Source organism: Equus asinus, chromosome 10, assembly GCF_041296235.1.
Source record: "Equus asinus isolate D_3611 breed Donkey chromosome 10, EquAss-T2T_v2, whole genome shotgun sequence".
In the NCBI taxonomy this organism is placed as follows: domain Eukaryota; kingdom Metazoa; phylum Chordata; class Mammalia; order Perissodactyla; family Equidae; genus Equus; species Equus asinus.
In genome coordinates this window covers 10133661-10160775 of record NC_091799.1, presented here as the reverse complement: position 1 = coordinate 10160775, position 27115 = coordinate 10133661, and the positions used below count along the sequence as shown (strand labels likewise).

The following is a 27115-nucleotide window of genomic DNA, read 5'->3' as shown; positions in this document are numbered from 1 at the left end:
GGGAAGGGGGTCAGAAGGTGAAACTGATCTAAGATCCCTGTATTAATTTTAACTTCAGATGTTGTCAACTCAGATACACATGGTGAGGTTTCTAGGGTGACTCCTAGAAGAACAGAAATTGAATTTATAACTTTGAAACTAATACAGGGAAAAACAGAAGAAGGGTAAAGAAGCTAAAAGAATACAAGAAACAAAAGGAAAAAAGAACAGAAAAAGTAGGATGGATATAGAGCCCAAATTAGGACAGTACAGCTAGACTCAAATTACAATAAATGTAAATGGACTAAACTAATTAGTTGAAAACAAAGATTGTCAGACTAAAGTTTTAAAAAATCCAGCCAGAAGCAGTTATATGAAATGCACCTAATATATAAGAGTAAAAGGTGGGTTGCAAGTGGAGGAAGAGAATGTGATGTACGAACATGAACCAAAGGCTGCTGGAGAAATGTCCTGCTCTAAGTTCAAACAGCCTTTATGGCAAAGAGCTTTACTGGAGCCAAGGAAGCTCACCTTGTGATTGGAGAAAATGTCACTCAAGAGGGAGATAAAAGAATTCTAAAAATGGTATGCACATGCACCTAATAACACAACTTTAAAACATAGAAGGCAAATACTGACATGACTACAAGGAGAATCTGATGAATCCACCATCATAGGAGATGGCAGTACAGCTCTCTCAGCCTCTGACAGAATCGGGCAGAAAAAGAATCAGATAAGACGCAGATGATTTGGAGGCATGAGAGAGAGAGACATGAACACGACTCGGGAAGAATACGCATCCTTTTAGAGTCCACACGGAACCTTTAGAAAAAGGATCATCGACTTGGCTACAAAGCAAGTCTTCACAAGTATCTAAATAGGCAGTATACCGACTCTGCTCCTTGACTATAATTCAGTTAGGTTAGAAACCCATTTTAAAAAGATAACTAAAGTGGCCGACCTGGTGGCACAGTGGTTAAGTTCGCACATTTCACTTCGGTGGCCTGGGGTTCGCCAGTTTGGATCCCGGGTGTGGACATGGCATCGTTTAGCAAGCCATGCTGTGGTAGGCGTCCCACATATAAAGTGGAGGAAGATGGGCACAGATGTTAGCTCAGGGCCAGTCTTCCTCAAAAAAAAAAAAGATAACTAAAAAGCTCCAAAACTCCAAGCTTTCTGCAATTGAAAAACAGCCTTCTAAAGAATTCTTAAGTCAAATAAGTAATTATAATGGACACTCAAAAATTACTAGAACTAAAAAATAATGAAAACATTATATATCAAAACTGATGGAATGCGGTGAAAACACCACTTCAAGAAAAATTTATGGTCTCGAATGTTTACATCGTAAAATTTAAAAGGCTGAAAATTACAGAGCTAAGCACGCCACTTGGAAATAACCCCAAGAAAGCAAAAGGAAGGAAACTATAAAGATAAGAATAGAAATTAATGAGATAGAAAACAAAAATGCAACCGAGAGGATCAACAAAGCCAAATACTGGCTCCCTGAAAAGACTCACTGAGTTGACGCTGTCTGTGAGCTCAGGAGAAAGGGGGACGCGTGCGAGCAGCAAGCAGGGTGGGCGCGAACACAGCCCAGACACAGCCCAGACACAGCCCAGCTTTAACAGAGGATCAGCCTCTCTAGGCATCAGAAACATTGGACGAAATGGACACATTCCAGAAAAAGATACAATTACCAAAAGCGACTGGAGAAGATGCAGACAACTAGGTATCCTACAACTATTACATAAAAAGGATCAGCGCTAGAAACTCCTGCCCCGGAATGCTGTGCCCAGGAAGCTTTGCAGGAAGTCAGCCAACATCTGAGGAGAAGATAATCTAAACAGTACTCAAAGCTGCAGAAAACAGAGAAGAGGAGAGACTCCCAACTTGTTTATGAGGCTAGAAAAGATGATGACGAGAAAGAAAAGTTCTGTGTCAGACGTACTCTGTAGATAGACCCAAATTTCCAAACGAGAACCACAGACCACAGCAGCGACACATAAAAAGGGAAGATTCTCGGCTGAGTGGGGTTCAACCCCAAAACGCCAGGTCAGTTCCAAATTAAAGATGCTAAGCATGTGGTTCATCACATTCACAGATTAAAGGGAAAAAAGTCCATGATTATCTCAACAGCTGCAGAGAAAGCACTAGGCGGAACCCAATCTCTTTCGTAACAAAAACGTGCAGCCAACGTGGGATCCCGGGATGGGGAGTCTGTCTAGCAACCATTGCACTTCACGTGAACATTCCCATTCATTCATTCATTCACTCATTCATTTATTTTTATTATTTTTGGTGAGGAAGATTGGCCCTGAGCTAACATCTGTTGCCAATCTTCCTCTTTTTGCTGAGTAAGATTGTCACTGAGCTAACATCTGTGCCAGTCTTTTATTTTCTATGTGTCAACGCCACTGCACAGCTTGATAAGTGTTGTGTAGGTCCACGCCCAGGATCTGAACCAACGAACCCCGGGCTGCCTAAGCGGAGCATGTAAACTTAACCACTACGCCACTGGGCTGGGCCCCTGAACATTCCCTTTTAACTAAGAAACGAGGTAGACGGCCACAACCACTGCTCCGATTCAATACTGTCTTGGATAATGTCATAGCATAAGAGAAAGAAACGAAAACTACAAGGATTGGAAAGGAAGGAATAAAACTATCATTGTTCGGGGGTGATACCCACAAAGAGAACCCCAAAGAATTGACAGCTGATTCAGTAAAACTGAGGGGCGTTTCGCAAGGTTTCTGGATAGGAGACCAATTCTGAGGCAACCTAGAGCTGCCGCACGCCTGCAACAGGAAACAACAGCACGTTTGCTACAGCAGCAAAAACACAGAGCTCCGGGCGGCCCTAACCAACGACGCACAGGGCTTCGTGCAGCGTGTTCACTGTGCGTGGAACACGTCAGAGAAACGTCAGATAAACATCGTGGGTGGGAGACGCACTGTCCCCTGACGTGGTTTACGAGTGGGTGCAGTGCCAAGCAGAGCCCCCACCCATGGGCTCTTTCTAAACTTACAGAAAGGGCAAAGGGCAAAGGAGGACCAGGCGGGCATGTCCTGCCAGATGTCAAGGGGACGGTGAAGCCAGAGGGACGAAGACGAGTGTGCTGCCAGGGCGACTCGGGCAGAGGGGCCGAGGGTCCCAAACCACCCCCGGGTCCAAGGACTCATGAGGTGGACTGGACTCAGAACAGTCCTGCTCACGGCGAAGGTTCACGTCGGGGAAAGGAAGCAAAGTGACATCAGCAGCGGGAAAGGTGGAGGGCAAAGAGCAGAGGAAACCAGGCAGAAGCTTCCAGAGTCCGCTCCCGGCAGAGCCACTGGGACAAGCAGAGCCGCTCCTTCACGGCTGTAATAACACGTGCAGTGCGTGTTGTCCGTCAGACTCAGCACCTGATGTCTGTACCGGGGCTCTGCCTGGCAGACACCCACACTGCAGACGGCCGGAAGGAACAAGTGTCCACAGAGACCACGCTGTGGCATGGTCCAGGCACAGGGAGCCACCTCACCATTTAGCGACAGGTTCACCTCAGCCAGGGAACCGTTTACCAGCCACGCTCCCGAGGCCAGCCGAGGACCAGCCTTGCAAGCAGGCTGTTCTCAGGACAGTGTCCGACCTGCTCCATTAACCCTCTTTTGCACAAGGCAGTTCACAGAGCAGAAGGCACAAGGAGCTAGTGAACATGTGAAAAGACACTCAACTTCACGGAGACTCAGAGAAAGACGAGTTAAAATACATGGAATAGGGGCCGGCCCCGTGGCTGAGTAGTTAAGTTCGCTCGCTCTGCTTTGGCGGCCCAGGGTTTCGCAGGTTCAGATCCCGGGCATGGACATGGCACCACTCATCAGGCCATGTTGAGGCGGCGTCCCACATGCCACAACTAGAAGGACCCACAACTAAAATATACAACTATGTACTGGGGGTATTTGGGGAGAAAAAGCAATAATAATAAAAGATTGGGAACAGTTGTTAGCTCAGATGCCAATCTTTAAAAAAAAAACACTGACTATAATTTTACACCAACAGGAGTGGGAAGACGGACGGTTTGACACCACCAACGGGGAGTGCAGCTCATGTCGTAACTCAGCCCGTCACAGCATGACTCTGGGGTAGTCTCCACAGTCTCAGCTGCGGCTTCAGGAGAGCAGGGCTGCTTCTGGGGCAGCAGAAGAGATGCTTCTGAGATGCAGAAGCTCTCAGGATCCTCATGCAGAGCGTGAGCCGGGGACGTGCAGCCTGCACACATCCCTCCGTCTCCCACTTCCCCGCACAGTGAGAGCGGCCAGCCGGTCCCATTGTACTCGCTACTGTGACTCAAGTGTCCTGAGCGGCAAATGCACGGTCACTCAGAATCTCTCCTTCTGCAGGCATTCAACCAGGGGCATCCAATGGCATCACTTTGGGTAACTTTTGCCACATCACACCACGGACCACCAGTGACCTCTTTACCACTGGAGACAGTGCCTTTAAATCTATCAGATTAGGAGACCGACGCGGAGAACGCATCCTGAAGACCCTACCCTGGAACCACTTCTGGAACCAACAACTGTCTGAGTCAGGGTCGCCTAGAGAAGCAGAACCAGCGGGAGAGACAGAGAGAGACTGATCACAAGAACTGGCTTACGACGTGGGGCTGCCCAGGCACATCTGGGCCCGTAGGGCAGGCCGTCGGGGGATCACGAGCAGCAGGACCACTGTGCGCACGGCCTGGAGCCGTCCACCCCGGAGGGAATTTCTCCTCTAACCTTGGCTTCGCTGAGGTGGCTGAGGGCTCAGGTCTGGGTGAGGTCCTCAAGGCCCACGCCACTCTTGTGACTGCCCCCTCTGACCTTTGGCTTTCGTGTAGACATACACGGCCTCTTCTCGCAGCCAGGCTTTTGGGAGCGGTCATAAATTTTAGCATCCTATGCCATCTGGACAGGCTGAGAATTTCCCAAATCACTGAGTTCTGCCTCCTTCTCACTTGACAGATCTCCTCTCACCCTTGATGACAAGCAGCAAGGAGACCCAGGCCGCACCTTCAGCTGCTGGGAGGTCTCACAGCTGAATACCCCTCAGTTCATCTGTGAATGGCCTGCTCCCCCTCAAGCTCAGGACACAGCACCACTGCGCTCTCGGCCACCGTGCGGCAGGGACCACTCCTCCTCCAGGGACAGGTGGCCCCACTTCCCTGAGCCCTCGCCAGCAGTGCCTTCTTGTTTTCGTAATGCTTGTAAGTGTATTGAGAATGCTCATCATGAAAGGTACAGAAAATGAAACCCAAAGCATAACCCTTTTATACAAAAGGACTAACCCATCGACTCAGGAGGTCTGATGGGGAAACATGTGATTTGGGAAGATCCATAGAATAAAACATTAAAACAGCCAAAGGGATGCAATGGCTCCCACTGCAAAAGCGGTTCTCTACAGAAAATGCCGTAAGGGCTGTCCCTGCGTCAGAGAGAGCATTACGGGTGTGACTGAACAGACACACACTTGCCCAATTGTCCGGAATGTTCACCTGAGCAAACAAGCCTCGAAGCTACAGAGACAGATGAAGGAGAACACAGAGCCCACCACTTCATAGAGCCTGTGCTGAAAATACAGAATTCACTAAGCGCTCGGATCAGAAGACCTAGGAGACGGAACAAGTTACAAGGACTGTGGAAAGCCTACCGCTGAGACTCGGCCATAACTAGCAGGTTAGCACACGGAGGACAGGACCTGGCCTGCACCTCTCAGGTTCACGTCATGAATAATACCAATGAATCCCATGTCCTGTGTCCCTCAGGGAGGGGACTGGGGTGCCTGTGGTCTGACAACCTGGGATGTTCTCATGTTCTTGGGCATAGACATCCCAGCTCCAGCAGGTCAGCTTCCCTTTCTTCCTCCACACCCGCATTCCCACCAGCAGTCTGTTCTCAGCTCTGTAGGCGCTCCCCAGATGGACCAGCTTTCTCTGCTCTTCCCCTCCCTTCCCTGAGCCCTCACCAGCTCAGCCCTAAAAACCCGCATGTCTACCAGCAGCCTGTTCAAGGCCGTCTACGCCTTTTCTAGCAGGACCCTCAAAACTCCTCTAGCCTCTGCCCACTACTTGATTTCAACGCTACTTCCCCGTCTTTAGGTGCCGGCTGCAGCAGCGCCCCCCTCGGGCACCACAATCTGGGTGTTGTCTAGTCTTGCCACAGCAGCTTCCACAGCATCAAACGCAGCTCGGTGGGAGTCTAGTCCAGGTGCGCCCTGCGGCTCTGCTCAGAGGCTCCACACAGAAACCAGGGTGCTGGCAGCTGGGCTCCGTGCAGGCACCCACTCCCAGGCTCCCTCGGTGCCGGCAGGACCCAGTCCCTGGTGGCTGCAGGAGTGAGGTCCCTGTCTCCCTGACGTGCGGCCTCCACCTTCAAGCAACGACAGCACATCCAAGCCTTCCTGGGCTTTCAGTCTGGCTCCTGCCTTCCATTTCTGCTTTTAAGGGCTCACGTGACGACACTGGGTGCACCAAATTTTGGATTTGGAAAAATCCAAAATAATCTATTTTGAGGTCAATTGATTAGGAAATTACACCTGCAAACCCTTTTTGCCACATAATGTAAAAATTCACAGGTATAATATGGCGAGGGAGAACAAGGGGCCAACCCTGCCTCCCATCTGGTGGAGACCCCTGCACTTTCGGGGGCTGGTGGAAAGTCACCTCCCCCTGAGCCCCGGGTCCCGGACTGCTGATGCCTTGCCTCGCGTCCTTGAGGAGCAAGGCTGGTCCTTGCAGCCCCCAATAAGGTGGAAACAACTCTGGCTAGGAGACAGAGGGGTTTCTATAGGGAGGGCAGCCAGCGTTACCCTTGGCACAACCAGCTCCTCCTTTCCTAAATGCTGGGACCAGGCCTCCAGGAGACGCAGCCCACGAGGAGCCAGGGATGGGGGAGAGAGTGGACATTCGCCAGGAACGCCAGGGTCCAGTACAGGAGACGGGGCTCCGACCAGGCAGGGCCTGTCTTCCCCCAGCTCTGCCTGCCCCCGCAGCCTCCCCACATTCAGGCCAGCAGCACGGGCAGGTCTCTATTTCTCCCGCCTCAGCTTCCTCACTAGCAAGGGAGGGACACGAAGAATACCGTTCCTGGGTGTGCCGGAAGGATCTGGTGAGCTGAAGCACACATGGCTGCCTTCCCAGGGCCTAGCGCAGTGTGCGTGGAATGGCAGTGTGTTCTTGTTACACACCACCTACTGATGGACAGACCCCACTGCTCTGCAGTCCCAGGGCCCCTGAACAGCTCTGTGCAGTGGCCAGCTTTCTGGTGAGCCTGGAGACCCCTTCCCAGAAGAATGTTTTTAAATGTATGAAAGAAACCACATATTAAAAATGAAAATGATGATACAGCCATCTCTGTGCTCTTCCACAGCAGCTCAATTCTCAACAGCCAAGAAGTACAAACAGTCCAAGTGTTGACTGATGAATGGCAGAGCAGATAAACACACTGTGGTTCATCCGTACAATGGAACTTTATTTGGTCATAGAAAGGAGTGAAGCACTGACAGATGCTACAACATAGATGAACCTGGAAAATACTATGTCAAGTGAAAGACGCCAGCCACAAAAGCCCACATGTTGTAGGATTACACTTTATGAAATGTCCACAACACGCAAATCTAGAGAGACAGAAACCAAACTGCCATGGGCTGGGGGAAGGGGTGGTGGGAGAGACCATTTAATGGGCCATGAAAATGTTCTAAAATTGACTGTGGTGACGTTTGCACAACTCTGCTAACGTACAAAAAACCAATGAATTGTGCATTTTAATGAGTGAATTGTGTAGCATGGATTATATTTAAATAAACCCGTAAAAAAAAGTTCAGCATCCAAGTTCAGACCCCTGAAATTCTAAGACCCCTGGTCCGGGTTTCCTTATGAACCTGGGCTGGTCCCTCCCTGCGGTGGGTGTGAACAGAGCCTCCTGCAGGGGGAGCACCCTGCACCCCAGATGACCAGCATCTCCTCTTGGCTTCTGGGAGGAGGGAAGGGCCTTATGGATGCAGTGTTTCCAGGGGCCAAAGGCCAATGAGGGACTGGGACCACCCAGGGTCTTCCTGTGTCAGGCCCACTCACCAAAGGAGCCACGAGGGCTGCAGCTGGCAGACCCCATGTGCCAGGAAGCTGTAAACATCTCTGTCCTTGACGACAGTGTCCCTGACAACTCAGGGGAGCTCTGCCCTCTGTGGCAACCCCAGACACAGCCCTGTTCCTAATGGACACAAGGCCAGACAGGGAGACAGCAGGGCCCTGAGCCCCAGGTCTGCTCACCTCAGCCGCCCTGCGGTGGTCCTCGCCGGTGCCCAGCACGAGCACATCCACGCCCAGACAGCGGAGGCTCCGTGCCAGCCCCTGCAGCATGCTGTCACACACCACGCGGAAGGCTCTGGCCTGGATCTCCGGGGTGGTGTCCTCGCCTTCAGCCACAGGCACCTGCAACACAGACCTGCTCAGCAGCCCATGGCCACCTCTGGCCCACTCTGGACGTGGTGGGGACCTGGGGGCCATGTGGTCAGCTCTTTTTTTTCACTTTAAAAAGAGAATCATGAGCAATATGCACTCAGTGCAGAAAACAGCAGAAAAAACAGACAGGCAAAATGATACAAGGTCACCCACCCCGGACCCCAAGAGGGGCCTGCACACAAATTCTTGGGTTGTGTATGCACTGGGGCAAGGGGCTCAGGGCTGTCAACTTAAAAAGCAAATTTGCCTGTTATTTTGGCTCAAACAAGTTTATTTGGGAATAGTCCAAAGAATTGTAACTCACTATACACATGTTAAGCAAACCACACGCAAATCTGGAGAACAAAGAGGGAGCTGCTTTTATAGAGAAAAGTGGAGAGGGAGGGGCTGCTCTAAAGGGAAGTCCATTCGGGGAGAAGATCACATCAGGGTGACAAGGGCTCCTCATTGGCTGGGCTGTGGCGTTTCTGATTGGCTGAGCTGTGGCATTTCTGATTGGCTGGCCTGTGGCATTTCTGACTGGCTGGGCTGCGGCATTTCTGATTGGCTGGGCTGTGGCGTTTCTGATTGGCTGAGCTGCAGCATTTCCGATTGGCTGGGCTGTGGCGTTTCTGATTGGCTGGGCTGCAGTGTTTCTGATTGGCTGGGCTGTTCCCAGGTGGGAGAGAAGTCTTCCCTCAGATGTAAAGTAGTTGTACTTCCTGTTTGGAGTGATTGAGGATGTGCTGGGGCCGGCGCTGCCCTGCAGGCCCTCCCCACCCAGCTCAGTTCAGGTTTCTGTTATTAATCTCCAAGCATGTGCAGGGGGACACAGCTAGATGCTGCCCTGAACCTTGGTCGGGGTCACATCAGACCTGGTGTTAGGAGGGCTGGGGACCCCTCCTCCTCCAGGAAGCTAACCCATGGTTCTGCTTTCCTTCTCTCCAGGCAGGGGGTCCATCATGGAGGCACCCGAGCCCTACTGGAAGCAGCTGATCCCCCCAGGCCTCCACCCCTGTAAGGTCCCAGTTTTAAGGACAGTGATTCTCCTCCCTGAGGATCCTGATGAAGGGACCCGGAGGAACTTCACCCACCTGCTGCGGCAGGGCTGAGGCCTCCTGTTGGCTGGGCTGCTCCCGGGCCCCCGGTCTCTGGCTGCGCCCTGGCCTCAGGCTCTTGGCCAGGTCCTCCGACAGGTGGAAGCGGGTGGGGTCTCTGCACAGCACTCGGTACACCTCCAACAGGCAGTAGGCGTCGGTGGCTGGGGTGGGCAGGGGTTGGCGTCAGCCTCCAGTGTTTGGGGTGTGGGGGTGTAGGAGTGTGGGGGGAAGTGGGGGCTGCGCACCTGCATAGACCAGCTGTGCCTCACTCAGTGGCCGCCGGTCCCAGTTGGAGAGCTGCTGCCTCTTGTCCAGGGGCTTGCCCAGCACCTGCTGCACCAGGAGGCTGAGGCCCCTCGGCCCCTTGGTCCCATCCACGCTGGGGGCTGGCATGTCCACCACCCGCATCTGCCAAGACAGTGCCCCCTGGGGGTGAGGGGCCTGCCCTGGAGAAGGAACAGCCAGTGCTGGGGCAGAAGGGTGTGGGCGGCCGAGGCAGTCACTGGTCAGCTCTGGGGGTGATGTCTTAACCCCCAAGGGTGTGTGCAAGGAGCTCCTCGGAGAGGAGCCCAGAGCTGGTTCTAGGGAAAGTGTGGGGTTGTGTGCTGACACTCCTTCCCTGGGGGACCCTGTGCTCTGGGGCCCTGGTGACTTGTGGCCAGGGAGCAGGGCTGGGGCCAGCCCAAAAGTTACTGAGAGACCATGAGCAAGACCTGACCACAGACAGCCCACCAGCTTGTGGTGGAAGATCCCTGCCCAGGCGTGGCTGTGTGGGTAACTCAGTAGAGCGGGGAGCAACCCCCTGGGATCACAGATGCCCCCACCCCGTCCCCACCTCTGCCCTACTGACCTGCCTGTGCACCTGCTGCAGGTCCAGGCTGCCCCGAAGCTGCTTCTCCACGTGGGCCAGGGCAGGGCAGGAGGCTCCTAGGCTCCGCAGGTCCCCTGCCATCCCATAACCTAGGGGCAAGGGCTATCGGTGTGACAGCCACTGGACGAAGAGGCCCCAGCCTCACCCCAGCACCCTCCCCTGGGGCAGGCAGGGCTGGGGTGCAGGGCCAGGGGCTGTGCTCACCCAGCTTGGTGATGGAGGGGTCTGAGAGCAGCCGGAGCACCAGCTGAGAGAAAGCCTGGGACGTCTGCGAGAGCACCAACAGGTCCAGGAGGAACACGTGGCCCTCCACGGCCACCTGCATGAGCGACACCTGGGGCCGGCCCCCCGTGCCAAACGAGGGCCTCCACTCCAGGTCCACGCCGACCAGGCCTGGCTGCAAACAGAGGGGCAGTGTGAGCTGGCACAGCTGAGCCTGACGGCCAGAGTCCAGCTGAGGTGGTCTGCGTTGGGAGGGCCTCATCACCCCGTGAGCTCTGCCAAGAAGAGGTTAAGTGCCCAAGGGCAGGTGTCTCAGGGCGGGCCTCACGTCGGTGGGATGAGTGCCCGCTCTGCGGGGCGCCTGGGGGTGGGGCAGGATGGAGAGCCAGGTGCGGTGGGGGCTGCTGTGGACCCAGCACCCAGAGGCCTGACGAACAGCCAGAGCTGGTAACCAACCTGCAGCAGCTCCTCCTCGTGCCTGGCCAGGTCCTCCCACGAGGCCAGGAAGTGCACATTCTCCCTGGTGACGGGCAGCTGGTAGTAATCGTCCCTCCTGTCCTCAAAAGGTGCCTCGGCCATCCTGGGAGGAGTGGAGCTGTGGCACCCCCAGTGCCCTGGGTCCCTGGTGCCCCCAACCCACCCCAGCACGTCCAGCCTGACTGGAGCAGGGCTGACCCGGAGGGGCAGGGGTCTGCTGGGCCTGGCCTCCTGTATCCTCCACCCACACACCCCTGCCCTCCCAAATGTGGTTCCTCCGGCTCCTGGGGAGTGCAGCCTGGTGGGGGATGTGGCTCTTGGGTCTGTGGACATGGTGGTTAGGATCCCATCTGCTCTTTGCACCCTGCATTCTGGGAGTGAGAGCCTGCGCCCATTCTTAGTTTCTTCTCTCTTTTTTTTGGTGAGGAAGATTGACCCTGAGGTAACATCTGTTGCCAATCTTCCTTTTTTTTTCCTGCTTGAGGAAGATTAGCCCTGAGCCCACATCTGTGCCAGTCTTCCTCTATTTTGTATGTGGCATGCTTCCACAGCACGGCTGATGAGTGGAGCAGGTCTGCACCTGGGATCCGAACCCAGGAACCCAGGACACCAAAGTGGAGCACGTGGGGCTTTAACCACTAGGCCACCAGGCCAGCCCCTTGGTTTTCTCTTATTTTCTAATTCCTAAGCCACTGGCATTTGTGACCCATGGAGTTGTTTCCCAAGAGTATGTCGCCATTGTGGCCACCTGAGCCTAGGGGGTGCTCACCTCTCCTGGAGCCTGAGTCGGCTGAGTTCCGCGGCCACTGTGGCCGGCAGCCGTGCTTCGGGCAGCGAAAGGTCCAGGGCACACTGGGCGGCTGTGGCCGTGTCGCTGTGAGAGGTCAGCAGCTTCAGCAGCTGCTCCTGCAGCCACTCATTCTGCCCCACTAGGTCCTGGGGGGACAGGACGTGGACTGAACTGCCTGGCTCTGCCCTGAGGGGCTGAGACAGTCCTGGCAGCCCCAGGCCCACACCTCACTCCTCAGACCTGGCTCTGAGTCCCTGGGAGGAAGAGACTGTCCCCTGAAAGCCAGAGCTCCCGTGACCACCACTCTGCAGTGACTGAGATACTGAGGGGCCTCGACAGGGCCAGGGCGAAGGGCCACCATCCTCAGCCCACAGCCCAGCCCGACTCCACGGCCTCAGCCAGGCCCTTCTCCTCATCTCCAAGCCCCCACCCCACACTGCTGCTCTTGCCCAGATCTGCCAACAGCCCCTCCTCGTGGCACCCCGCCCCTGGACCGTCTTTCTAGAACATCCTCTCCACCCTTGTACCCCCTTGGCACCTCCTCACCCCCAGCCCTCTGACCAGCTGTTAAGCTCAGGGGTGGGTGAGGCCACAGGACACTCCTGCACCCATGGTCCAGAGATTGGACATACAGGGTGGCCCTTGGGGAGGCAGTGACCATGGGGGCCACACAAGGCTGTCTCTCATCCAGCTGGGGGCTCCACACCAGTGCCCAGTGCAGGAGCAGAGAAGCTCACGCAGCCGCAGGGCCTCCCACCCCAGCCTCAGGAAACCTAGGCTGAGGCCTGGCCAGCTGCACCACCAGGTTTCCGATGGAGGTCTCAGTCCTGGCTGAGCTCTCGTGTCCATGAAGTCACAGGTCGCCGTAGCTCAGTGAGAGGAGATGGGAGCCCACCCTGCCTGGAGTCTGAGCCCCTCGTCCTTCTGACCTCCGGCCCCCAGGGCCTCCGTGCTCCCTGAGGAGCCCTGCTGGTTGATGGGCAGGGCCACCTCCCCAGACAGCGCTGTGCCCCCAGTAGCTGCAGGCCGTCCGCTTCCCACAGGCTGCGGGTTCCCACGTGGACGACAATATGCGGAAACCCCTCCACATTCTTCAGGATGTCCGCTGCCCTTCCGGCTGGCTCGGCCTTGGCACCCAGGGGGGACTGGCCTTCCGGGACTTGCCCGCGGGTCCGAGTTCCTCTCTGGTGACTCACTCACCACCCCCCCCCCCCATCACTCCAGGGGTGGCTCAGCGCTGCCCCCCACTGGATGCCACTCAGGACACCAGATGCTATGCTGTCCGCCCAGGAGAAGGTGACTCCCAGGTCCACTGACCGGCCCACAGTTCTTGTACACGCTGCCCCCGGGTTCCCACAGACCCCCACCTTCCTCCAAGGCCATTTCATCTGGGGTTGAGGAAGCTCCGTGCTCATGAAGACCCCTGGGGTCAGGGGACAGCTTGGCTTCCATGGTGACCCCCGCCTCCAGCTCAGGTCTAAAGGACAAGGGCTGCCAGAGGGTCTGTCCTGATGGGATCTGCGGCCCCAGGCCTGGGCATGGACCTTGCAGTCCAACTACTCGCTGCCCTGCATCACCCCAGGGGGCAGTTGCCTCTTTTCTAGGGGTCTGGGGGCTCAACCCTCACTGGGCCTCGGGGGCGTACAGAGCCGTGAGCAAGCAGGGCACCCGAGGACAGTCTAGCATTTTCTCTCAGTGAACATGGCGGAACCTTCAGCAAACCTTTCCTCCTCCATCGCCTGGGGCCCTGGACAGGACAGGTGAAGGGGGCTCCTGGGTCCCGGGCCACTCTGGCCCTGCCTTACCCAGTGGGGTCCTCTTGCAAAGCCCGCCCCCTGAGTGTGCCTCTTGCACACCGCCTTCTGACAGGGGTGGGCATACCTGAGGCCCGGGGTCCAGCTTCCCCTCAGGTGTGGCATCTCTGCTCAGAGGGGAGGGGCCCTTTCTCTGCATCGTCTGCTCCCCCACCTGCCAGGCCATCGGGGGAACCGACCCAGCAGCTCGTGAGCCATCTGGAAGCTGTCTGGCCACACCCACGCACACGTGAGCCACATGCACACACTTTCTCAGGGGAACTCGTCCCCTGGCCTTGCCCAGGCCTCAGTTGAGTGCCCACACCAGGCAGGGCCTCCAGAAGCCCGGTGGGGGCTGACAGGACCCCTCCAAACTCACCTGCACGTGGTCGGCCCAGTTCTCCTGAGACATGCTTCTCTGCAAAAGTGAACACCAAGGTGACCTTCTCCAGCAGCAGCCCAGAGGCCGAGAGGCCTGCTGGGACACCCACCGCACAGGCCCGAGCTCGCGCCTGCCACCAAGGGCCACGCACCTCCACAAACCGCTTGTAGCACAGGTACCGCAGGGCAGCCAGGCGCTGCTGGGCCACAACGTTGGGACACAAGGCTGAAAGAGAGGGCCGGGCTCAGCGCCGGGGAGCCGGGGAGCCAGTACGGGCTGGGGGGCGCATAGCCCTGCCCATCTTCCCACTCCCCTCCCCCCCACTCTCCCCGCCCCCGGCGGCCTTGGCCTCTGCTTGGTTCCACCCAACACCAGAGCCGCCCTCCAAGCCTGAAGGTGGGTGCCCCCCGCCCGGGCAGGGCCCCAGAGCCCTCTGCCCACCCCTCTAACCAGCACCTTGAGTCCCACGGTGCCCCCGGCTGAGCTTCCCTCTGCACAGGTGTCCTGAGGGCAGCAGCCCACCAGACGTTCCCGCCTCTTCTCCGGGCAGGGCCCTTCAGGACACGCAGGTCCTTCCTCCACCGGAGTGTGAACTCCTTGAGGAAGGGCGTCCTGCTCACGTGTTTACAGTCTGACGTTTGCTCACAGCCTCACTTCCATATTCCATCCAGAGCCCGAGGAGGCCCAGGAAGGGCACTGCCCAGCCAGCCAGCCAGCTGCTGTTCCTCCTTCATGGGGCCGGCTGTCCTCGAACCCTGGTGGGTCCTGGTGGGATGCTGACCACAGAGCCCTGCCCACCCACGCCTCTCGGTGGGGGCCTGTCTTCCCCGGACCTCAGCCGGGACCTGCCTGTCAGGGCTGTGGCCGCCCCGGCCAGCACCCACGCCCAGCACGGGGAGCACCTTTGCTGCAGGGATGTCATCTGAGCACAACAGAGGCCAGTACTGCCCAGAGGCTGGAGCTCGCCAGGCAGGCAACCAGCCACTCTTTGGATGGGGGGCAGGGTGCCCTCACTCCCCTTCCTGCCCAGGCCAGATGCAGGACCTGGAGGGCTCCAGACCCTGCGGATGTGCCCTGCAGGCCACTTGGGAACCCTGACAACACTGCACAGGTGGTGCTTAGACAAAACCTGAGGCAGGCATGCAGAAATGAATGAATTCCTCAAAGAAGGAAGGAATTGCTGAAAGAGGAGCCCTCTGGGCAGAGACAAAGGCCAAAGGCCAAGGTTCCTGCTGCAGCGGACGTACACTCAGATCTGCAAACAGACAGAAACCAGCTTTCCTGACACGCCTACGATTTCACACATCATTTTGCCAGTGGGGTACTTTGTCCAATGCCTCCTGAGACGGCGCCACACTAACAGGAGGAATTCACGTGGCAGCCCGCACTGAGCGCCAACCCAAACCCGGACGCTCTTGCTCACGCTGCAGGAAACAGATCTTCACAGGCAAAGGTGCAGACAAGCGAGGCCCGACCACCTGATGTCCAACGAAGACCTGGGCCACACTGCGTCCCGCTGCCTCGTGCCTGGGCTCCACCTGGGACCCTGGCCTGGGTGGGCTGGGGGCAGCTCAGGGTGGAGGGGCGAGCAGGACCTCCAGTTCTCTATCTGTTTTCTGTCCACCAACAGAGGACACGCCGCGATGACAGACACACGGCAAGGACTGCAGGGGGCGCCGCTCCCCCTCCCTCTGGGTGGGCAGTCTTTAGGACCTTGAAATGCTAACTTGTATTGTCTCAAATTAGGAACTACCAGGTCTCCTGCGAAGGGGCAGCCCTGCAACCCTGAGGCCTCTTGTCTGGGACAGACCCCTGGAGCCAGCTGGGGAAGCTGCCGAAGGGCCCGGGGTGCACGCACATGGCGGGAGGCCTGGGTGGGCACCTGTATCCCGGGCGGACAGCCTCCCTGCTCCCCAGCGGGGCCACTGGCCCGGGCACCCACAGGAAGCATGTGCCCCGCCCTCTGTCTGCCGGCCCTCCCAGCCCTCCACAGGCTCAGGAGAGGAGGGCCTACCATCCAGGGGAACTGGGCACCAAACCTGCTCCAGCCTCGGGCATGGCTGTGGCTGCGTGTGGGGTGGACCCTCAAGGGGGCACACTCTGTCCTGGGGGCACTGGGCTAAGGCCAGTCTGAGGCCTCCAAAGGCCGCGGGCCTGCCGAGGCCACAACCCAACCCCGAGTGGGAGCCAGGTCGGTCAAGGGAGGTGTGGCAGGGCTGCCGGAAGGAAGGATGGCCCTGCTCAGAGCCTGCACCCCAGGCCCAGCCGTGGCCCCCTGCACGGCCTGCCCATACGCCTGGTCCGTAGGCCTCACACCCGCTTCCCTCCCCCTGCAGGGTCCTGGGTCCTGGGTCGGGGAGCCTCTGCCAGGGAGGCGGCACAGCCCTCACCTCGACAGCAGCCACCATCACCCCTCCGGGTGATCCTGTGCCGAGCTCCCCGGGGAGCCCCTGCTGCAGGCAGCCTGGCCTGGGTGTCCCCACTCCACCTTCCCGCTCAGTGACACCAGCAGGGTTCCCTGACCTGGTGCCCAGGACAGGCCCGCAGGTGACCTCTGCATGGGGCAGGGCTCCTGAGAGGGGAGAGGGACCTGCCCCCGGTCCACTCCTTTGGCGTCAGCACAGAGGCAGCTCTTCAGCTGCAGGGACTGTGGCCCCACACTCCAGTCAGCCCAGCCACTTTGGCACTGCAGGGCTGGGCCCCTCCTTGGAGCTTCTGGGTCTAAAACTCCACCCTCTTGATTTTATTCTACAGCCTGAGGGTGGCCCCTTCGGGCAGCTGTTTCCCCTCCCCATGCCTCAGGGGTCCCACTGCCCGGCCAGTCCTCTCAGATCCAGCCCATGCTTCAGGTTGCGTCCCCTTTGCCAGCAGGGCCAGCAGCTCTTTGCTCCTGGCTGACCCTGATGGACCCACTGCCAGTCTGCAGATGTCCACACCTCTTCTTGTTTCTCCCATCCTCACACCTAATGCCAGCAGAGGGGCTGTTTAAAATCATGAACCAAAACCTCTCAATGTTGCGCCTCCATATTTACAAAAAGCCACAAACAGTGTTCTCCTTTCTGCAGGCCGGCACCTTCATGCAAGGCTGGAGACTCGCACACACACTGATGCTGACTAGCCTCCCAGTGAGTGAGGCAGAGAAATCAGACAGTGACAGCCAAGGAGGGGGCTGAAATTCAGACAAAGACCAGAAAGCAACTAGGAGTAGGATGTTCAAAGAAAAAAAAGGCAAAATCAGAAATATCTTCAGGGGCTGGCCCAGTGGTGCAGCAGTTAAGTTTGCACATTCCGCCTCAGTGGCCCAGGGTTCACCAGTTCGGATCCTGGGTGCGGACACGGCACCACTTGTCAACCTATGCTGTGGTAGGCGTCCCACATATAAAGCAGAGGAAGATGGGCACGGATGTTAGCTCAGGGCCAGTCTTCCTCAGCAAAAAGGGTAGGATTGGTGGCAGATGTTAGCTCAGGGCTAATCTTCCTCAAAAATAAATACATAAATAAATATCTTCAGGGAACAGGAAGCCATACAGAGTAAAATGGCAGGTCTCAAAAAGAACCAAGTTATAACTTCCAGAGCTGGAAATACAACAATCGAAATATAAATAGTGCATGGATTTCATAGTACGCTGGACACAGATGAAGAGAGAATTAGTGAAGTAGAAGGGAGAGCAGAAGAAATTACCCAGACTACACAACACAGAAGAGAAGGGATGTAAAATACACATGGCGTTAAAACCCACGGAGGAGAGAGGAGAAGAGCGGTCATGCGGCGTCCCAGAAGGAGGCTCGAGGGAGGAAAGGGGAAGAGGCAATGCCTAAAGAGACAATGACTGAGAACTTCCAGAGCTCGTTGAGGACACCAATGCGCAGACTCAAAAGGCCCAATAAATCCCAAGCAAGATAAATAAAATGAAATCTATAACTAGTCTCTTGACAGTGAAACTGTAGAATACCAAAGACAAAGGAAGATCCTAAAAGTATCCAGAGAAAAAAGACAGATTGCTTTCAAAGATGAGAAGATAGATTTCTTCATAACAGCACATTTCAACCCAATCAAACGACTGACATTAGATGAAATATGGTCTCTGATCACAATGAGGCTAAGAGACCACACCAGAAGGATAACTAAAAATGTCACATAGCTTAGAAATTAGGAAACACGCTTCTAATTAGCCCATGGGTGAAAGAAAAGAATTACAAGAGAAATTAGAAAATACCTTGAGCTGAAAAATAATAATAATGTTGAAACTTGGAGAATATATTTAAGAAGAAAGAAGGCTTAAAATTTAGTTTAGTGGGCTGGGGCGGGCACACAACAGAGAGGATCAAAAAAGCCAAAAGCAAAGCAACAAAAGCAAAAATCAACAAATGGGATGATGTCCCACCAAAATCTTCTGCTCAGCAAAGAAACCATTAATAGAACGAAAAGGCCACCTAAGGAGTGGGAGAAAGTATCTGCAAACCATGTATTGGATAAGGGGCTAATATCCAAAATATATAATGAACTCATACAACTCAGAAGCAAAACACCTCAAATAACCCAATAAGAAATGGGCAAAGGACCCAAACAGACATTTTTCCAAAGAAGACATACAAAGAGCCAACAAGTACACGAAAAGGTGCTCAACATCACTAATCATCAGGGAAAGGCTAATCAAAACCACAGTGAGATATCACCTCACACTTGTCAGAATGGCTAGTATCAAAAAGACATGAGGTAACAAGTGTTGGCAAAGACGTGGAGAAAAGGGAACCCTCTCGCACCGTTGGTAGGAATGTAAACTGGTGCAGCCACAATGGAAAACAGCATGGAGATTTCTCAAAAAATTAAAAATAGAAATACCATGTGATCCAGCTATCCCACTACTGGGTATTTATCCAAAGGAAACAAATCACTATCTCAAGAGATATCTGTACCCCACGTTCACTGCAGCGTTATTCACAACAGCCAAGACATGGAAACAACCCGAGTGTCCATCGATGGACGAGTGGATAAAGAAGATGTGGAATATACATACAGCGGAATATTATTCAGCCATAAAAAAGAAGGATCCTGCCATTTGTGACAATACAGATGGACCTTGATGGCACTATGCTAAGTGAAGTAAGTCAGATAGACAAGACAAATACCATCTGACCTCATTTATATGTGGAATCTAAAGAAACTGATTCCTAGATGCAAAGGACAGAATGGTGGCTGCCAGGGGCAGGGGTGGGGAGTGTGGGCAAAATGTATGAAGGGAGTCAGAAGTACAAACTTCCAGTTATAGGGTAAGCAAGTCCTGGGGATGTCATGTGCAGCACGTGACTAAAGTTCACAATACCATATCATATAGGCCTTAGCATTTCTCACGCTAAGAAAAAAAACTAACTATCTAGGTGATGAATGTTAACTAAACTTTTGTGGTGATCATTTTGCAAGATATATGTACATCAAATCATTATATGGTGGTACACCTAAAACTAACACAACGTTATATGTCAATTATATCTCAACAGAACTGGGGACAAAAAGCCTAAAGTTACTTGAAAAGGCTAAAAGCTCCAGTGAGACTGATCAAGAGAAATAAAATAAGAAAAAAAGAGAAGGCTCAAATAACTAGTATCAAGAATTCTACAGACACTTGAAAGACAGCAAGGGGATATGATGAACAACTTCTGACAGTCACTTGGAACTGTAAGTGGAATAGACAAATTCCCTGAAAAAAAAAACACATTTCAGGAAAGGAAAGTCTGAGTCCAACTTCAGGTGTGAAAACAGATGCAAAAATCCTTAAATAAAAAAAAGTTGGCAAAGTAGGCCTGGCAATGTATATAAATGGTAATGCAACATGACTGAGATGGGGCTACCACAGGAATGCAAGGTCGGTTTGACATTGTAAAGTCAATTCGTGTAATCCAACGTACTAACAGACCACTAGGGAAAAAGCCTGTCATTATCCCAACAGATAATGCAGAAAGAACATTTGATAAAATTCAACATCCATTTCTGATTAACAGTCTCAGCAAACTAGGAATTGAGTAGAATTTCCATAATCTAATAAAGTGAATCTACAAAACATTATCAGTAATCTGTAATCTACATTATCAATAATCTACAAAACATAATCAGTAAGACTTTTCCTTTGAAGTGAGTGAAAGACAAGGATGCCCATGATCACCACGGGGGAGGAGGAAGGAGCACAGGCCAGGCCCAACCTCCCTGCAGACAAGCCAGGTGGGCAGAGGGGCTCGCAGACCCCAGTCTGCTGCTCAGTGACCAGGCCTAGGGTGGGCTGCAGAGGCGGAGCAGGGCAGGAGACAGGAAGACAACACAGGGGTGGGCAGATCCTGGTGGGGCTGAACCACAGGCCGCACTAGCCCTGTGCATCCCTGGGCGTGTGCAGGTGGGCTCACCCGCCCCCGTTGCAGGGTGTGGAGGCCTCACTCACCTGGGTCCAGACCGAACCGCTCCAGCAGGTGCAGGACCTGCCGACTCAGCACTTTGGGGCTCAGCTTCTCCAGCTTCAAGGAGGTCACCTTCGGGTGCTGCCTGCGGGGAGAGAGACATGGCTCCTGCCTGGCGGTGCTTTCTTTTTAAGTTAATACATTTTAAGATTTTTATTTTCATCAGTCATACACGTGCACAGTTTAAAAGCCAAGTAATTCTACAATGCTGATAGAAAAGGCAGCATGTCACCCCACCCCGCCTGGCGCCAGCTCCTTGCACAACAATTTTGTCATGGTCTAGAATTTGTGTCCATGTTTCCCAGTTCACCTGTATTGTGATCTCTTGATTGTTCAGTTTTAGGTATTTTGTATGGACACCTCACCATGGAAGTCTCTCCTTCCTCATCCTCCCCAAATAATAATATCCGAGTTTTCAGTTAATTCGTACATGCTGCGTTTACAATACTACAACTGTGCAAATATTATCAGCAGCTAAGCCACAATCGCCAGCTCTCCACGGGGTTGGTACTTGTCTAGTTTTATTGCTTCCTTAGTTTCCCGTCCTGAGAACCGAGCTGACTTTACCCCGGGCTCACCACGGGGTGAGCAGGCCACACCCACCCCCAGCCGATGGCTGCCCCCCAGACCCCTGCCCATTGTGGTCTGTGTCACCTTGCACCCCTCCCACGTCCAGGCTGTGGCAGAGCGACTCCACAGCAGTCTGCCAAGGTGGGGTGCGTGGAATGTGCATCTGGAGACGGTGCATGTGTGAGGCCTGTACTCTGCCTGGGGGTTCGGCTGAGCTGAGACTTCTGGGGTGAAAGAACTTCCCTGAGCACTGGGCTCAGGGCCCCGTTTGACCCCTGCTCTTTCTGAGGTTTTGAGGGTTCTTCTTGGCCACCGCGTGGGTCTTCCTGTCCACTCGCTGGCCACACTGCAAACCCACTCAGCCTGGCTGCCACATCCCTCTGACTGGGAACCGGCCCTCATTGAATTATTTGGTAATTTCCTCCCTTCCAGGTTCTCTTTTCTTTCTTTCTGGAGTTCCCCTTATTTGGGTACTGGGCCTTTTTGACAGAATCTCAAATTGTTTTTTTAAAATCTTTTCTCTCTGATTTTCCTTCTCTTTGTTTCGTACTACTTTTTGGATGAAATCTTCAAATCTATCTTGCAAACCTTTTGTTAAGCTTTTCATTTGCCATTGTATGTTTTATTGACCAGAGTTCTGTTCGGTGTTCTGAAAGCTCCTGTGTATAGTCTGTCACTTATCACAGACGCAGCATCTCCGTAAAGATCTGGATCACAGATTCGTGATTGTTTTAATCGCTCCTCCACGTCCGCTGACTGAGGTCTCCCAGCCCTGGCTATGCTCTCCTGCCCAGGAGGCTTTTTTGGGGGGTAGAAATTGACAAACGGATTCTAAAATTCATATAGAAATGCAAAAGTTCTAGAATAATGAAAATGACTTTGAGTCAGAAGAACAGAATTGGAGAGTGAAGACTTTAACACTTACCATAAAGCTACAGTAGTCAAAGCCAGGCGGTGCTGGCAGTAAACCGACAGACGAGTCACAGAACAGAGTGGGGAGTCCCGAGACAGCCCTGCACACATTCGGACAGCTGACAAAGACGTGAGGACAGCTCACGGGAACGCCCAGTCTTTTACAACAAAGGAACACTTAGACATCCACATGTGAAAAAAGAGCTTCAACTATAGCTAGCATCATATATAAAAAAATTCCCTAAAAAACGTAAAACCTAAAATTATAAAACTTCTAGAAGTAAGCATAGGAGAAAATGTGCCCTTGAGTTAGGCAAAGATTTCTTAGGTACAACACTAAAAGCACGATCCATGATTTTTTTTTTAAAAAAATTGATAAATTGGACTTCAATAAATTAAGAACTTTTGTTCTTTGAAAGACATGATTAAAAGACTGAAAAGATAAGGGTAAAATGTCTGCAAATAACATATCTGATAAGGGACTTTTACCCAGATTGTATTTTTAAATCTCTCAAAACTTAGTTACATGAAAACAATCAACTTAATTTAAAAATGTGCAAAAGATGGAGCAGCTACTTCTCCCAAGAAGACAGACAGATGGCAAATAAGCACATGGAAATATGCTTGACATCACTAGTCATAAGGGAAATGCAAATCAAAACCACAATGAGATATCACTACATGTCTATTAGAATGGCTAAAGGGCAAAAGATCAATCACACCAAGTATTAGCAAGAATATGGAGCAACTGCAGTTTGCCTTTGCTGCTGGAGGAAATGCGAAACAGTACAACCGTTTTGGAAAACACCTTGGCGGTTTCTCAAAAAACTGAATACACATCTCTCATGTGACCCGGCCAGTGCACTCCTAGGTATTCACCTGAGAGAAATGAGAGCACGCGTCCACACAAAGACTGGCCATGAATGTTCACAGCAGCTTTATCTGTGACAGGCACAAACTGGAAACAACCCAGATGTCCATCAACAGGTGAAGGATAAAGAAACATGGTCCATCGATACACTGGAACGCCACTCGGCAACACAAAGAATGAACTCCTGACAACAACAACAATATGGGGGCCGGCTGTGTGAATGTGTGGTGAAGTTTGTGCGTTCCACTTTAGCAGCCCGGGGTTCGCCAGTTCAGATCCTGGGTGCGGACCTACACACTGCTCAAGCCATGCTGAGGGGGCGTCCCACACAGCACAACTAGAAGAACCTACAACTAGAACATACAAGTATGTGCTGGGGCTTTGGGGAGAGAAAAAAAGAGAGCAAGATTGGCAACAGATGTTAGCTCAGGGCCAATCTCCTCAAAAAAAAAGAGAGAGAGCTCACTGCTAACTTCAGTGCCCTGATGTACTGAAAAAAAAAAAAGACAGAATAGCACCCTTCTTTTTTACTTATTTATTTTTATTAAGGTTATGATTGTTTACAAAGTTGTGACATTTCATTTGTACATTATTATTGGTCAGTCGTCACACATACGTGCCCCTTCACCCTTTGTGCCCACCCACCTTCCCTCTGGTAACCACTGATCTGCTCTCTTTGTCTGTGTGCTTGTTTATCTTCCACATATGAGTGAAATCATGCAGTGTTTGTCTTTCTCTGTCTGGCTTATCTCACTTAACGTAACACCCTCAAGGTGTTGTACCATCCATATTGCTGCGAATGGGACGATTTTGTCTGTTTTTATAGCTGCATAGTACTCCATCGTATATATACATCGCATCTTCTTTATTCATTCATCATTGGATGGGCACTTGGGTTGCTTCCACTTCTTGGCTGTTATGAATAATGCTGCAATGAACACAGGGGTGCATAAATCTCTTTGTATTGTTGATTTCAAGTTCTTTGGAGAAATACCCAGCAGTGAGATAGCTGGATCATACAGTATTTCTATTTTTAATTTTTTGAGGAATCTCCATACTCTTTTCCATAGTGGCTGCACCAGTTGCACTCCCACCAGCAGTGTACGAGGGTTGCTTTTCTCCACAACCTCTCCAACACTTGTTATTTTTCCTCTTGGTGATTATCACCATTCTAATGGGTGATATCTTAGCGTAGTTTTGATTTGCATTTCCCTGATGATTAGTGATGTTGAACATCTTTTCATGTGCCTGTTGGCCATCTGTCTTCTTTGGAAAAATGTCTGTTCATATCCTCTGCCCAGTTTTTGATTGGGTTGTTTTTGTTGTTATTGAGTTGCGTGAGTTCTTTATATATGTTGGAGATTAACCCCTTGCCAGATGTACGATTTGCAAATATTTCCTCCCAAGTGATGGGTTGTCTTTTCATTTTGTTCATGGTTTCCCTTGCCTTGCAGAAGCTCTTTAGTCTGATGAAGTCCCACTTGTTTATTTTTTCTTTTGTTTCCCTTGTCTGAGTAGACATGGTATTTGAAAAGATCCTTTTAAGACCGATGTCAGAGAACATACTGCCTGTATTTTCTTCTAGGAGTTTTATGGTTTCAGGTCTTACATTCAAATCTTTGATCCATTTTGAGTTAGTTTTTCTGTATGGCATAAGGTAATGGTGTACTTTCATTCTTTTGCGTGTGACTGTCCAGTTTTCACAACACCGTTCAAGAGACTTTGCTTTCTCCATTGTACGTTCTTAGCTCCTTTGTTGAAGATTAGCTGTCTGTAGATGTGTGGTTTTATTTCTGGGCTTTCAATTTTGTTCCATTGATCTGTGTGTCTGTTTTTGTACCAGTACCATGCTGGGTTTTCTTGTTTTTGTTTGTGGTTTTTGTTAAAAAGATTAGCCCTGAGCTAACATCTGCTGCCAATCCTCCTCTTTTTACTGAGGAAGACTGGCGCTGAGCTAACATCTGTGCCCATCTTCCTCTACTTTATATGTGGGACGCCTACCACAGCATGGCTTGACAAGTGGTACCACATCTGCACCCTGGTTCTGAACCTGCGAACCCTGGACCACCGAAGCTGAACATGCAAACTTAACCACTGTGCCACCGAGTGGGCCCCTATGCTGTTTTGATTACTGTGGCTTTGTAGTATATTCTGAAGTCTGGGATTGTGATGCCTCCAGCTGTGTTCTGTTTTCTAAGGATTGCTTTAGCTATTAGGGGGTCTTTTGTTGTTCTATATGAATTTTAGGATTCTTTGTTCTATTCCTGTGAAGAATGTCATTGGGATTCTGATTGAGATTGCACTGAATCTGTAGATTGCTTTGGATAGCATGGACATTTTAACTATATTTATTCTTCCAATCCATGTGCATGGAATATCTTTCCATTACTTTACATCACCATCAATTTCTTTCAATAATGTCTTATATTTTTCATTGTATAAGTCCTTCACCTCCTTGGTTAAATTCACTCCAAGATATTTTATTCTTTTTGTTGTGATTGTGAATGGGATTGTGTTCTTGACTTCTCTTTCTGTTAGTTTGTTATTAGAGTATAGAAACACAACTGATTTTTGTAAGTCTATTTCATACCCTGAAACTTTGCTGTAATTGTTGATTATTTCTAATAGCTTTCAGATGGATTCTTTAGGATTTGCTGTATATAAAATCACGTCATCTGCAAACAGCAAGTTTCACTTCCTCACTCCCTATTTGGATCCCTTTTCTTTCTTTTTCTTGCCTAAATGCTCTGCCCAAAACCTCCAGTACTATGCTGGAAAAGAGTGGCGAGAGGGGGCACCCTTGTCTTGTTCCTGTTCTCAGAGGGATGGCTTTCAGTTTTTCCCCATTGAGGAAAAAAAAAGGATGAATCTCAAAATAATTGTGCTGAGAGAAAGAAGCTGTAATACATAATTCCATTTATGTAATGTTCTAGAAAATGTAAAAGAATCTACAGTAACACAAAGCAGAGCAGTGACCCCCCCCCGGGGACAGTGAGGGGCGCTAGGGCTGCAGTATGTCACTTGTGATGGTTTCATGGACATACGCATATATCAGGAGTTATAAAATTATACAGTCCAAACATGCAGTTTATGACACAGTAATCATACCTCAATAAGACTTTTATTTTTTAAAAAAAATGATGCTTGCTGTAGTTTTTTTTGGTCAGTAATTTTATCAGATTAAGGAAGTTTCTTTTTATTTGCAGTTTGCTGAGAGTTTTTTAAAATCATTAATAAGTTGAATTTTATAGCCTTTTTCTTTACATATTGAGATACTTATATATTCTTTGTTATCTAATCTGTTAATGGGGTGAATTACGAAATCAACCTTGCATTCCTGAAATAAATTCCACTTGATCATGGCACAGTACTTTTTAAAGAAACACAACTTTTTTTACAGCAGTTTTAATTTCACAGCAAAACTGAGCAGAAAGCACATAGATTTCCATATAACCCCTGAAGCCCACACATGCACAGCCTCCCCAATTATCAACATCCCCCATCAGTGCCCATTTGTTAGAACCGATGAACCTACAGGTCATCATCACCCAACACCCATAGTTTACATTAGGGTTCACCCTTGGGGATGTATACGCTACAAATCTTGACAAATGTGTAATCACGTGTAGCCACTGTTACAGAACCATACAGAGGAGATTCACTGCCCTAAAACCCTCTGTGCTCCACCCATCCATCCTCACCTTCTCATAACCACTGGTCTTCTTACTGTCTCCAAGTGCTGCCTTTTCCAGAATGTCAGAGTTGAGTCTTACAGCACGAAGCTTCTTCAGATTGGCTTCTTTCACTTGGTCATAGGCATCTAAGGTTCTTCCATGTCTTTTCAGAGTTTGATGGCTCATATCTTTTTATCACTGAATAATGCTCCATGTCTGGATGGACCCCAGTTCATGCATCCGTTCACCTACTGAAGGACACCTTGGTTGCCTCCAAGTTTTGGCAATCACGAAGAAAGCTTCTATAAACGTCCATGTTTATAGAGTTTTTGTGTGGCCATAAGTTTTCAAAGCCTTTGGATACATACAATTGCTGGATTGTATGGCAGCAGTAGGTTTGGGTTTTTTTTGTCATTTTCTTTGTGAGGAAGGTTGTCACTGAGCTAACATCTGTGCCAATCTTCCTCTATTTTATATGTGAGATGCTGACACAGCAGGGCTTGATAAGCGGTGCACAGGTTGCACCCAGGATCCAAACTCATGAATCCCAAGCTGCCAAAGCAGAGCACGAG

At 51.5% G+C, this 27115-nt stretch overlaps 1 protein-coding gene across 25 annotated transcripts in view; it reads right to left on the bottom strand.

The window, feature by feature from the left end:
• Positions 1 to 27115, bottom strand: part of EXD3 (exonuclease 3'-5' domain containing 3) — a 95498-nt gene that overhangs the window by 19933 nt on the left and 48450 nt on the right. For 20 of the 25 annotated variants that reach the window (XM_070518300.1, XM_070518296.1, XM_070518297.1 and 17 more), the window contains 10 exons: positions 20501 to 20601; positions 14221 to 14294; positions 14067 to 14105; positions 11874 to 12040; positions 11084 to 11222; positions 10610 to 10802; positions 10385 to 10494; positions 9780 to 9942; positions 9529 to 9695; positions 8264 to 8425 (listed from right to left, as the gene is read on the bottom strand). In XM_070518300.1, the coding sequence (XP_070374401.1) occupies positions 8264 to 8425; positions 9529 to 9695; positions 9780 to 9942; positions 10385 to 10494; positions 10610 to 10802; positions 11084 to 11222; positions 11874 to 12040; positions 14067 to 14105; positions 14221 to 14294; positions 20501 to 20601 (1315 nt within the window). Of the gene's footprint in view, positions 1 to 8263; positions 8426 to 8705; positions 9157 to 9528; positions 9696 to 9779; positions 9943 to 10384; positions 10495 to 10609; positions 10803 to 11083; positions 11223 to 11873; positions 12041 to 14066; positions 14106 to 14220; positions 14295 to 20500; positions 20602 to 27115 lie in introns of those variants that run through there. The other 5 variants (XM_070518298.1, XM_070518299.1, XM_070518283.1 and 2 more) reach the window with 2 other exon arrangements.